At 39.7% G+C, this 13,448-nt stretch overlaps 1 protein-coding gene across 1 annotated transcript; it reads left to right on the top strand.

Annotated features, from left to right (window-relative positions):
* Positions 1-1,065: 1,065 nt before the first annotated feature.
* LOC122656822 (formin-like protein 7) lies at positions 1,066-11,782 on the top strand. The gene is made up of 5 exons (XM_043851482.1): positions 1,066-1,242; positions 1,356-1,512; positions 5,368-5,507; positions 5,601-5,636; positions 10,551-11,782. Exons 1-5 carry the CDS (start codon positions 1,147-1,149, stop codon positions 11,382-11,384), a joined length of 1,263 nt encoding a protein of 420 aa, XP_043707417.1. The 5' UTR covers positions 1,066-1,146; the 3' UTR covers positions 11,385-11,782.
* The last annotated feature ends 1,666 nt before the right edge of the window (positions 11,783-13,448 follow it).

Here is a 13,448-nt window from a genome sequence, read left to right as displayed (position 1 = left end):
AATGAATGCTATGCCACTTTAAACTTGTAGGTTCTTGGCGTCGTCGTCGTCTCTGGCGAGTTCCAGGGTCGTTTATGGGAGTTGAGGTTGGAGAGGATAAATTACCGGCGCCGCTGAGCTCTAAGCGTCCAACGAGTTGAACGATCGGAGAAGATTCAGGGTGAGCCGCTGAGCTCCAAATGTCCAACTAGGGTTGAGGGAGTGTTCGATCGAGAAAGGGAAAGGGCGAAGGTTGTTTTGGGTATTTTCTTTTTTCAACTTTTGTCATTTTCTTTTTAACTTTTAAGGGCATTTTGGTAATTATGCCCTAGCAAGGGTATAACTGTACATTACATTCTTCAATTTCAGATGCGTTAGCATTTAATGCCTAACAGCGTGGACTTAAATGGGATTAATTTGGACAGTAGGGGATGCCCGTGGAATTTTCAAGGGGTGCGTGTGGAATTGTCGGAATCTTAGGGGGGACATGTGGAATATTGGGACGATTTAGGGGGTGCATGTGTATTTAACCCTTTTTTTTTTATACGATTGATAACCACAATTTGTATTACGTAGAATTTAGCATCTAGTGTTCACGCAACACAACGGATGACTTGAGAACTAAGAGGCCCTTTGCTTATAGTTATCCAGTTTCTGTTAAGTTGTATTCCCCCCCACCCCTTTCTCAAACTGGAATTACTTAGACTGGAATTATGTTCTTTTAGTTTATTTTTATGTATATTAGTTAAGATGTGTAGATCTTACTTCTTACGAATATTCATTTTCATTTTAAGTTTGGATAATCAAATTTATTAGGTTAGAAAACAATTGACATCTTGAGAGTTAAGTACTTGATTTTCATATTACACAATTGAAGGCATCTCAGAATTCTATTAGCATGCACTCTAGATGTACTTTCCAAGATTGTTCCTTATAATTAATTATAAGTGTTTAGGCAATTGTTTGTGTGTACTGCTTTCATGTTAGTATGTAGAACTGGAATAACTTAGTTAGGGATTCTTTTAACCTGTAGTCCTGTACACCATCATCAGCCTTAATGGAACATGATATCTATTACTAATTTAAGTTATTGATCTGAATTTTCAGGTAGACATATGGGAGGAAAGGAAAGTCTTTGGATCTCGTGGTAGGAGTCTTAAAGATGAAATGCTTGGTAAAGATCCTCCACCATTATTGGAGAACAATGGAAAATTTTCAAATTCAATCAAGATAGTAAAGAAGGATGCTCACTCAATAAGACTAGTAAGAGTTTTCCTGTTTTATTATTGACTTTCTTGAAATTTCTTGGTATGTATCTTGCTCAGCATTTGTGTCAGATGAAGAAATAAGATGTTTTATGGATGGTTATAATGCAGAAATTGGCTGTTGGAGGTATGCCTGAAAAAATAGTTACTGCCTTTCAAGCTGTACATGATGAACATTTCAATGAAGACACTGCTCTAAACAAATGTAAAGCTACTGTTCGTCATGTGGAAAAGATGGAGAAAGATGTTGACAATGCCTGCATCCAAGGTAGAGTTGCACTTCTGATGCCTTCTTTAGCGTATATCAGGTTATGTTACATTGAATGTTGTATTGCTTTTAAGTTCATAATGGAATTGCAATTATATAATGTGGGCTTGTCATTTGAGGGTTTTTTTTTGCTTGTTAGCCTGCCCTTGCTCTGCAGGGGAATAGTTGTGATATTTCTCTTCACCTGGAAGAGAAGCCTCTTGTCCAAATCCTAGCTCGCCAACTCGGGAGTTGACTTGGTGACTTGGCTGAGTCAACTTGACCAGGAGTCGAGTCAATATGTTGACTCCTGTGTGTCTGACTCAGCTTACTCAATGGAGTGAGTCAAACATGAATCGGGTGATTGGGTGAGTTGAATCCACAGGGTCAAGTACTGAGTCAAACAGGTAGTTTCATTAAAAAAAAAAAACATGATGTTAACATGACTGAACCCAGGTCTTCCAAAAGGATGTTAATGTACCACCACACCACCATGTTAGATGTATTAAAAGTGATGATGGTAGAATCCTAGTAAGGGATGAGGACATCGAGGAGAGATAAAAAGGTTATTTCTAAAGCCTACTTAATGAAACCATTCCGAGTTATAGTGGACCAGATGAAGGCATTACGCATCAAGATAGCTGTTGGATGTGTCTACCCTAAAATTAGGGTTTCTGAAGTAAAAGACGCATTAAGAAAGATGAAAATAGCCAAGGCTCGAAGAGCAGACGGGGTCCCAATAGAAGTGTTGAAGATCTTAGGAATCTGTGGCTTATCTTGGTTAACCAAGTTATTTAATAAGATTATGTGCACTACGAAAATGCCAGATGAATGGAAGAAAAGCATTATGGTCCCAATTTACAAAAATAAAGGTGATATCCAGAGTTGCAATAACTATAAAGGCATAAAACTAAGGAGTCATACCATGAAATTATGGGAGAGGGTTATTAAAACACACCCGAGAAAAGTTACCACTATTTCGGGGAACCAATTTGGTTTTATACTAGGAAGATCCACAACAGAAGCTATCCACCTACTTAAGAGACTCATGGAAAGATTTAGAAAGAGCAAGAATGATCTCCATGTGGTCTTTATTGACCTAGAAAAAACTTATGACAGAATGGCTAGAGATTTAATTGGCATGTGCTAGGGAAGAGTAGTGTTTCAAATAAATATGTGAACATAATTAAAGATATGTATGATGGTGTGGTGACTAGTGTAAGAACCGTGGGGGCTCAAAGTAGTGAATTCCCAACTATAATTGGGTTACATCAAGGATTAGCTTTAAACCCTTATTTGTGTGTACTTATCATGGATGAGTTAACTAGGGTCATCCAAGATGAGGTTCCTTAGTGCATGCTTTTTGCTGATGACATTGTTTTGGCGGGAGACGAAAGCTGGAATTAACTCCAAATTGGAGTTATAGAGATCAATCTTGAAATTGAAAGGTTTTAAAATAAGTAGAATGAAGACCGAGTATATGGTGTGTAACTTTAGTAACTCCGGGACGGATAGTGAAGGGGAGAAAGTTGATGAGATAGAGATCCCGCAAAGTAACCATTTTAGGTATCTAAGATTAATCATAAATAAGGAAAATGATATATAAGATGATGTTTCATGGAGAATTAAAGTAGGATGTATGAAGTGGAGAGGTGCATCCAGAGTGTTGTGTGATCGACGGATTCCTTTAAAACTTAAAGGAAATTTTTATAGGACAGTCATACGACAAACTATGATGTATGGTGCGGAATGTTGTGCAGTTAAGAAGCGTCATATGGATAAGCTAATCGTAACGGAGTTGAAGATGTTGAGATGGATGTGTGGCAAAACTAGGAAGGATAAGATAATGAATGATCATATTAGAGCTGATTTGGGAGTTGCCCCATTTCAAGATAATCTACGAGAAAAATTGTTTGAGGTGGCATGGCCATGCTCAACAGAGGCTTTGGGATGCTATAGTTCTGAGGAGTGACTTGATTCAGATTGAATGTACTAAAAGAGCTAGGGGCAGGCCTAAAATGAACCTAGGAGAAATGGTGAGGAAAGACATTAATGTAGAAGAGGTTCAAGTTGAATTCTTATTTTCTGGTATTTGAGGGAGATGTAACCCCCCATTGAATTTTCAGTTTTGAATAAGATATATTTTTTTTAATTGAAAAAGTAGGTCAAGAGTTCTCTCTCCCCTCTTGATCTTCCCTCTCTTTTCTCCCTCCTAATGCAGATCCAGGGTTCAAAAGACCCAAATTGGATTGCTTACGGGCCCACACAAGCAAGGAAACACTCAAATCCAAGGTTTAGTGGCAGAAGAGTAAATAATTCAATGTCCAACAGGAGGATGGCAATTCTGTAAATAGTGGAAGTTTAACCATAAGAGAAAAGAACAAATGGGAAAGCTAAAGTACAATATGGGGGAGGGGCAGACTTGGAACTAAAAGAAAATAGGGACAAACAGAATAAGAATGGAAGGAAGGGGTATTTATAGAAAGTGGGAAAATTTAATAAAAGCACAAAATAATCGTGGAAGAGGGGGTTTGGAGAGGTCATCACCTACCTCTGGAAACAGAACAGTGGAAAGGGAAAGAAGAGTGATGGTGGGAGAGCTCTCTCAGGAAGGCTTCGATGGACCAGAAACTGAAGGGGATGTTGGTGATGATGATTCCTTCTGAATGCTAACCTTCAACAGTCCAATCGGATAAAAAGGAAGACAACTCAAACTCGGTAAGTAATTCCAGGCGGAAGGGTTTCAGACCAGATCTGATTTCTGGGTTTACTCACAATAGGAAAGCCGAATGGGATGGTGGTTTTACTGTTTCAAAGGGCTCTTTCAACCCTAACAGCACGGAGAAAATAAAGGAGAGAAGAGATACTGAAGGCCCAAAACAGGACCTGCTCTTACCACCAGAAACAAGGGAGAAACCAGAAATGAAGAAGAAAAGAGATAGAGGAAGAGGTCACACGACCATTGCTATGTTACCAATCCAGCACCATAAACAACTCATGAAAAATTTCATTCATCAAATCTCAATCGTTGGGTTACATGCCCTTTTATAAAATAAAATTCCTAATCCTATTGTGAAACTGAAATCATAAATAGACTTAACTCTATCTAATCCAAAACAAAAGACAAAATAAAATTGGACTCTTACCTTCCTACAATTTAGTGCTGGTGTAGGGGAATCCCTACACCTACACTACTGCTGGTGTAGGGAAGAATCCCTACACCTGTGGCTGGTTTTAGACAGCCGGTTTACATCACCTCCCAAGCAGCTCGATCTCTCTTTCCTTCCCTTCAATTGATCTGATTTTCTGATTTCTTCTGAGTTATTACTCCTTGTTACTTTTCATGGGTACTGTTCAGTGTCAAAACAGGAGCTTTCCTTCACACTTCCTCTCTTTCTTGTCTATCATTGAAACCCTAATCCATCCTACCCTTTTCGTACCACCTGTCTATTGTAGTTCAGATCTATATTTGAAACATTAGGCTGTCTTACATCAGTGTCCTTCCTTTTAAATGATGATTCAGTTTGGTTTCTTTGGGAATAAAATCAGAAGAAAACAAAAAGGGTGGGGGTCGATGCTAGAATATAACCAGGAGCCTATTTTTAATTGATGTAAGACTCCAGTCCACCCCTACGAGGACTCTGTGAAAGCAGCACTTGCACCAGGTTACGGTGCTTTACTGTAGGACTGGGTTTACTTTTAGAGTTTTTCTACTAAACAATGACAATAACTTATGGGTTGCAAATATATTAACATAGGCTTTAGCATCCCTAAATAGTTTTCCTGGTGGACATTGTCTTTGCAGCCTTGGGCATACATTCACATTTTGTGACCATCTAGATGGTAACTTTATTTATTTAATTTGGCCTTGAGCAGGAAATCAACAGGGTCCAACATTCGCAAATGAATTACAAGAACGGGAAAATTTCCTGCAGCAATGCATTGATCAACTTGAAAGTGTTGAAGCAACCAGAGTAGCTTTGGTTGCTCAGCTGAAAGAAGCTCTTCAAGACCAGGCAACTCTTTTCTCATTATCTTCTCTTGATTTTGAAATTTTACATTTGCTATTTGTATCCTTTTAAGACTTCTTACCAGCTGTATTTTTTCAGGAAACGAAGCTAGAGCTTATTCGCACACAATTGCAAGTAAGAATCATGATCTTTTTCATCCCTTCAATGAATGAGATAATATCATTCGAGGATTTGATTTCAATCATTCTTCTGACTGATGTGCATGCTTAACTTGTCTTGTTAAAGATTACATGATACTGGATTCAGGGCACACCTGACCTCTTCAAGAGGACAATCAATCTCTCCTGATTGGATGTGGCTCTGAAACCATTGATTTGTCAAAGAACCACTGATGAGGACATCACTCAAGGATTTATCACTTATCAGAGGAGACACATATTATGGCTAGATGACCAATATTATGTGTAGTTCTTTTATTAATTTGTTGTACTTTTCTTTGGGGTAAGACTATTATCTTATTTTGTTGTAGTGTTGTTATTAGTAGTAGTTATATGAGTAGTTATTTTAGAAAATAACTGTTTAGAGACTTAATATGTAGTTATTTGGGTGGTTATTTTAGGAAATTACTGTTTTTTGTTGTGTACTGTTTTTTTTCCTTTCTTGGTGAATAAAGAATTCATTCCCAAAGAGGGAAAGAACAGGGGGCCCAAAGGGGAAGAAGAAAAAAGTACAAATACAACAAAAAAAAAAAAAAAAGCAAAGCCCCAACCTCAAGAGGAGGGGGGCAACAAAAAAGGAGGTAGAAAGACCCCAGGATACAACAATATGTCTGTTCCTTTGGGTGTCCCGGCAAGAAGAAGAGATTGAGGCTAGCTTGCTTTTGATGTCAAAGGTGATGGAGTCCCAAATGAGCTGAAGATATTATTGTTGTGCTCTGAAGAAGATACTCAAGGGTTTCTGAAGAAAGCTCAAGAATACAGAATGAAACTCTACATGTGTTGAGGTGAAGCCCTTGTGAAGAAGAGTGTTGTGGTGAGAAGAGAAGAAACCTAGGGTGTGTAGTGCTTGTGTTGAAGGATCAAGTGAGGTGCACCTCTCATGAGGAGTGCATCAACAATTGGAGACGTCCGATCTGCAGCATCTCCGGAGGTTACCCAATGATACTGGTGACCAGTTTGACAAATCCCCATTTGTCTGTATCTGACTGTAGGCTGTGTTCGGGAAATTGTCCGAGTCAATATTTGTATTGTATTGGGAGGGATTTGCAAGTGTATGAGCTTGTAACTGGGGCAATACATATAAGCCCATTTATTGTTTGCATTCAGTGTGTCCAGTGGGCGCTGAAAAGAGGGTTTGTAACTCCTAATCGTCGGCACAGTCAAAGTCTGTATCGTGCATTATACAGAGGTAATGCCAGTGAGACCATTTGCACAGTGGATGTAAGCACACTGCCAACCACATAAAAATCCTGTTTGTATTGTGCTTTATACAAAGGTCGATGAGGCAAGGCCTGTGAGTTCATTTGCACCATGGATGTAGGCACACTGCCAAACCACGTATTTCTCCTGTGTTGTGGTTTGCATTGTATTGTGGATGTGTGCTATGCAGAATGGTTTATGGAGTATGGGTTATGTGGTGAGTGGCTGGTGATAGCCCCGACTAGTGATAGTCATAGTTGTCCAGGCGGTTTTGTTGGGGCCTAGGTGACAATCGCCTTATTGCAGGGCGCCTTGCACTAGGTTTTATTGGTAGTGGCCCTTATTTATGCCAAATATCATTTAAGTAAATGTTTACTTAAGATATTATTCATAAATAAACAAATACCCCCTATTTGAATCCAATAAAAATAGTTAAAAAATAAAATTCCAAAAGGATAAAAAGTCAACCCCCCAATTCAATACCAAAAATTAGATTTTCGGCGGTAGGTGAAATTTTCAACTTTCAAATGCTGGGGTTTTTCTCAAACCTAAAAATTCTATAAATCTTAATATGGTAAAACATTGCTAAGAACCAAAAGTGCGGTAAAATATTCATTTGTTTTGATATATAAAACAATATTTTCATTCAGAGCAATTTTGACAACATTCGCGCTAAGGAAGAGGAGTTTGCAGAATCTAGTAAGTATAAGCCATTGACCACTTTACCATTACCAATCGTTTTCTCTGTCACCAAGTCCTGTAAAAACACAATGGGATGGAAAAAAGGTTTCTTTGCAATTCAAATCCCCAGTAAGGCTACTAATGGAAAGGAGATTAGTAGCAAAATTGGCACATGTAAAACGGAAGATAAAGAGAGTAAAGGTGAGCATTTAACAGAACCCTTCCCAAAAATGGTGAGGGAAACATCAACAACCCTTCCCTTGCTTGAACTAGGGAAACACTCAAAAAAGGAATGAGATGAACCAGTCATATGGTCGGTGGCCCTGAGTCAATAATCCAAGGATTGGATGCAAGGTAGGCACATTGACCACCGACAGAAATACCTTTATGAGCAAAGTGGGCATCAGAAGAGGCTGGCATGGAAGTGGCAAAAGATGCTGATGGAGAAGAGCTAGGCGGTGCAAGAAGACGATGGAGCTGATTCATTAAATCCTCCAAAGAGAGAGGTGCTCCAATGGGTGTAGCTTTAGTGGTTTCGGTTTGCCCATGACCTTTTCTATTTGCAAGTCTACATTGGAGCTTCCAACAAAAATCTTTTGTCTCGTTCCTGTCCGCAGTACTCACATTTAATAGGACCCTTGTCTAAATTAGGGCGATCACTGGGACGTTGAGTCCCTCCATGGGAAGAGGCTCCAGACCCCGAAAAAAGTGCAGATCAGTCTAGGGCAGCAAGTTGTAACATCGCAGTACAGCAGCTGTCTTCATATTGAACCATAGCATACGCCTGCTCCAGAGTGGGAAAAGGATCACGACTTAGGACATGTGCCCAAATCTGATCAAACTCAATATTAAGACCTACCAAGAACACACACACACACACAAATTGTCCTCCCTTTTGGTGAACTTCAAGGCATCAGTAATGCAAGAAGCAAAGAAATCCTCATAATAGTCTAACTCTTGCCACATACTTCGCTACTCAGAAAAATACTTGGATAATGTCTTCTCTTTTTGTTTCGTCTCATGAATCTTCTTCTGGAGTTCATAGATTTGAGCATCATTACCCACTTGAGAGTATGTATCTTTAGCTGCCTTCCAAATTTTGGCCGCCGAATCTAGTAAGAGATAACTCCTTGGAATATTTGGGTGCATGGAATTAATGAGATAGGACATTACCAGATAGTTGTTCGAATTCCATTTGTTCTGAGTAGGACCAGCTTCTTCAGGTTTCGTAGCATCCCTAATAAGATAGCCAGAAAATCCATGGGACGCTATAGAAAGGAAGCAGGAGCGGGACCACATCAAATAATTGTTCCCATCCAAATTACTGGAACAAAAAGGGAATGTAGGAAAGCCGCGATCACTAGAAGTGTTCGGAGAAGTCACATCGGTGGTCACGCCTGACATAGTTGCTAGTCAAAAATCAAAAAATTTGCATACAAAAGGCCTCTCAAAAGGGCATAGCTAAATCAGGCAAATCAAACAGTTTATGGGAAAAGAAACATATAGCTCAAAAAGGGAAATATAGGAGATCTCTCAAACACTCATGAATTCACCAAAAAAGGAACCCTAGGAGGAAGAAATCACCACCGAGGGGTGGGACAAAGGAGCGCCGAGAAGAGGAGGTGCCAGAAGCTGGTGGAGAAAGGGAGAGAGATTGAGAGGAGAAAGAGAGAGGCGGAACCGAGAGAAGGCGGCGGTGCTGGAAAGGGAAGGTGGTGGCGGTGGTACTCGTGTCAGGTGGCAGCGCTGAGAGAGAGAGAGAGGACTGCTAGGGTTTTTTACATTGGGGTCCGAATCCTCATGATGATCTTCGCTCTGATACCATGAAGAATTAGAGAATAATGGCTTGTGACATTATGTCCACAACCCACTTTATTTATAATAAACTAGAGAATGTTCTAGAATAGGCACAAGTACAAGAATACCCCCAAGGGATAAAATAAGACAAAAGTACCCTTGTACCCCAAATTACAAGTCTCCTATGAGCATTGTTTTTCCTAATTCTTCTTTATTTTCTTACTGCCTCGTGTATTTGGCTGCACTTGTTTTGTTCATATTTTACGACCAGTTATTGATAAATTCTCTCCCCGAACAATTAAATGTGTTTTCTTGGATATTCTTGTACTCAAGAGGATCATCGCTGTTATGATCTTATTACCCTACAACAGTTAGTAAGTGCTGATGTTTAATTTTTTGAACATAGACCATATTTTTCTGCTGAGGGTCGAGAGTTTGCAACTAACATTTTTCAGTCTCCTCCAATACCTTCTTCAGTTTGTCTTTCGGATATTTTGACCTCATCCCGGCCAACTGCACTGCAAGTCTACCAGCGACAAACACAGCCATCAGCACCTGTCCAATGAGATTTCGTGTAGTTCATGTTCCTTTTGCTTTTATGTTAGGGTGTTCCAAGCTGGACATGGGTGATATCTATACTCTAGCTTGAGGGGGAGTGTTATGTTATTATTTATTGTTTGTCTACCGTAGGTGTAAGGGTAGTAGTGTCTTTCTTCCTTTCTTTTCTTATTATTTATGGTTCTTATGTTTTGTTAGTGAAGGGCAGCTATGTAATTTCTCTCTTCTATAGCTTATTATTTAATAAAACTTGTGCTGTCGACAAGGCATTGAATCAAACCCATTGTCACTTTTTCTACTCTCGTGACTTCTTTTCTCTCATTCTTTCTCTTCTTCCTCCTTATTCGATAGGGCATTGAATCAAATCTACTGTTGGTTATTTGCTTGATACTGTTACACATAGCACCTGTCATCATCCAATATCTAGTCAATTATTCTTTATCTGTTGCAAGGTATAAATGCCAGTGGTGATTTTGGATTTTGAATTGAAAAGCTTATGACAATCTATTAAGACTTTCTGCTGTTACTGTTTCTGTTCATTCATCTAATGGATACAGTCAAGTTTGATTTTATAATGCAAATGAGGTGTTTCTCTACTTTTCTGCCAATTATAATGATATATCTATTGCTGCAGGTTGCTCATGCTCAGATAGACCAAGCAACTAATATGAGACAGAGGCTCGCTTCAGCCACAGTTTCTCGTCCCAGCCCAACCTCCATGTCCACTCTACCAGCTGAAACAATGAATATTGTTGAACCTAACCCACTCCAAGTTCAACCAACAAGCAGCACACCTCAACATCCCTTGACCCACCCTGTCACTTTTTTTGCAGCTTCAAAACCTACAGCTGAAGAAGATCCCAAGAAAGCGGCGGCAGCAGCTGTTGCAGCCAAGCTTGCTGCCTCTACGTCTTCTGCACAAATGCTCACCTCTGTGCTATCATCACTGGTTGCAGAAGAAGCAGCTTCTATGAATGGTGGCTCACACTCTGGAGTCTTTGGAAATAGTTTGCCTCTCTCCAGAGAAAAACGTCCCAAGCTTGAGAAACCAATGCTGGTTTCAGAAATGGGCAGTACAACATACTTCGCTAATGTACAACAGAAACAATTAACCAATTCTCCCCTCGCCCCTGGCCAAGCCTCAACCATGAGTATGCAGCCTATGTCCCAAGCCAGTCAAGTACAGTCTCCATTCCCACCACCTTTACCACTACCACCCCCACCCTCCCACGCCCACCAATATGTACAATCCACAGGTATGATGGCTGGAGTGATGCCTTATGGGTATGGTGCTACAAGCCTACCTCCTCCTCCTCCTCCCTTGCCTGCACACATAGCAATGGGTTTAGCACGACCAGGGAATCAGCCACAGCAGCAGCCAGCAACAGGAAGTTATTACCAGCCACCAGGTACTGGATTCTATGGGCAGAACCTTCAGCCGACAACTCCACCAGTTCCTCGGCAGTGATTTCCCATCAAAATAATCTATACAGGCTAGAGGGTTGTCTAAGTATCCCATCTGTCTGATTTTGTAAATTAATATTTTGTGACTTATTTCAATGTAGAAAGCCAGGTCAGGCACAAGCAGAATGAGTTCCCCTACAATAGTGGAAGTTGAGTATGAAATGCTAGGTTTACAGGGGATAACACGAAGCCAGTCTATTTCCCGATTAAAGAAAAAGATGCCAGATTAGCCTCAATTAAGGCCGTAGTAGTTGTTAATCATCCTTGTATTAACTTTCAAAAAGTTGTCTTTCAAGGAGGGACCCTTGTAAGTTTAGATCTGGTTTTTTAAAAACCACCTTAGGGCTGCAGAACCCTACTGATGGTTTACACAATTACTACACTATACCCTTTACCTCTATCCGCATAAAACCCTCGGCTGTGAAAGAAAAAGCCTCTTGGAAAAGGGCCTTAAGAATCCTGTTTGTGCTGCAAAGTCGAACATTAATCAGGTAATCAGGGTGAAAGCGACTACCGAGTGCCGAGTTGCTTCAACTTTTCTTAGCTTGTTGCAATGGACACACGGATAGTCTAGGACAGCCTAGATAGAAGAATTTTCCTTACGCCCTTCTATCCACAGATTCATTAGACATGATGTTTGGCTTGCTCGGACCTTTTTAAGGTTCCATTTGTTTTCAGGTAACTAAAGACCAAGTCAAAGAATCTATATAGGTTAGAATGGAAAGGTTAGACCATAATTGAAATTTTTTCCTTCTGCATGCTTTGTACATGTACAGGACTTAAACAAAAGAATTGTATGGCTTTTTTTTTTTAACATGGAGACGAGTGGAACCATTAGAATATTTTTTTTTCGGTGAATAACACCATAAAATATTATTTTCTACATGGGGTCTCTTTTTTGTTTTTGTAAAAAGAAATTCTATTTAGATAGAACACATGAGATACACAAGGTTTTGATACAAAGTATAAGAAACCAAGGGGCGAAATATGACCTTACTGTCTTACATGTCATTGACAGGGCCTTCCGAGCTAGGGGATGGGCAAAACCAATAATTCCTCGAAATACAGCTAGACAAACAGCCAATTTTATAAACCACTAGTAGAGGCATGGCAAACAAAACGGAATGGTATGTCCACATTGATGTCTGAAATCCTGCCTGGTCCTGATATACCATCGTGGCTACGTGCAACTTGTGCTGCACTAGCAGATGGATTTGACCAAGAATTTCTCCGGTCTTCTCTTCCATTTCCTACTCTGACAATTGTAGCTTCAGAGGTTCGACCAAAGTAAGCACCCTTAGGCCCAAGATGAAAGAAGTGTTGACATTAAAAGAACCAAAATGGCTGCCACGATTCTTCAAGTTTGAGGAGTTTGGATTTCAAAATGCAAAATCTCAAAAATATATATGAGATTTTATTTTTTGGGAAATGCTCTCCAAGAAGCAAGTTGGTGAAAAAAGAAGTGTAGAGAAGTCTTGGCTGCTACGTTTTCCTCTCTGGGTTTTTTCCCTTTGCGACTTGATGGTGTTTTGAAGAAGGAGAAGATACTTTATGGCTACTGTTTCACTCATGTTTATGGAATTCTTCATTTGATAGTGCGGTAATAGGTTGAAGAAACAAGCAAGGAAAAAGGAGACAAGAAATTCTATGGCTGATGTGTTTCTTCTTGGAGTTCTTCTCATATGCTTCAATGGTAATCTGAATAAAGGAAGAAGACACTCACTATTGCTACTATAATCATGTTCATGGAGTTCCCTTTTTAAGACGGTGCAGTAGATTGAAGGAAAAGAAAGAAGCAAGATTAGAGAGTTGATTGTGTTTTTATATGTGGCAAATCTGGAAAGTGGATTTGATATTTTCTAAACTTGATCTCTTGCTAATCAGTTGCTGAATTCATATGTAGCGTCCCCCAAATCTAGGTAAAAGATATGGGTGTTGGCCCTCTCGGGCCACCGTCAAATAATGGTTGATCTTTCACTTCTGTTATTTAACAAATGCGGAAGCTACAAATATATATCGGAGAAATCAGAATATCACAGTGGAAAAACTATAAATATTTCTATAAAAC

Source organism: Telopea speciosissima, chromosome 3, assembly GCF_018873765.1.
Source record: "Telopea speciosissima isolate NSW1024214 ecotype Mountain lineage chromosome 3, Tspe_v1, whole genome shotgun sequence".
NCBI lineage: Eukaryota > Viridiplantae > Streptophyta > Magnoliopsida > Proteales > Proteaceae > Telopea > Telopea speciosissima.
The sequence above is the reverse complement of the archived record's forward strand: the minus strand, read 5'-3'. Positions and strand labels throughout refer to the sequence as shown.

Bases quoted from the DNA above. Each gene is read 5' to 3' on its own strand.
- LOC122656822 (XM_043851482.1), top strand. From the start codon at position 1,147: ATGCTTGGTAAAGATCCTCCACCATTATTGGAGAACAATGGAAAATTT. The intron at 1,513-5,367 runs GTAGAGTTGCAC...GGCCTTGAGCAG, and splicing joins TGACAATGCCTGCATCCAAG to GAAATCAACAGGGTCCAACA. The intron at 5,637-10,550 runs GTAAGAATCATG...CTATTGCTGCAG, and splicing joins TTATTCGCACACAATTGCAA to GTTGCTCATGCTCAGATAGA.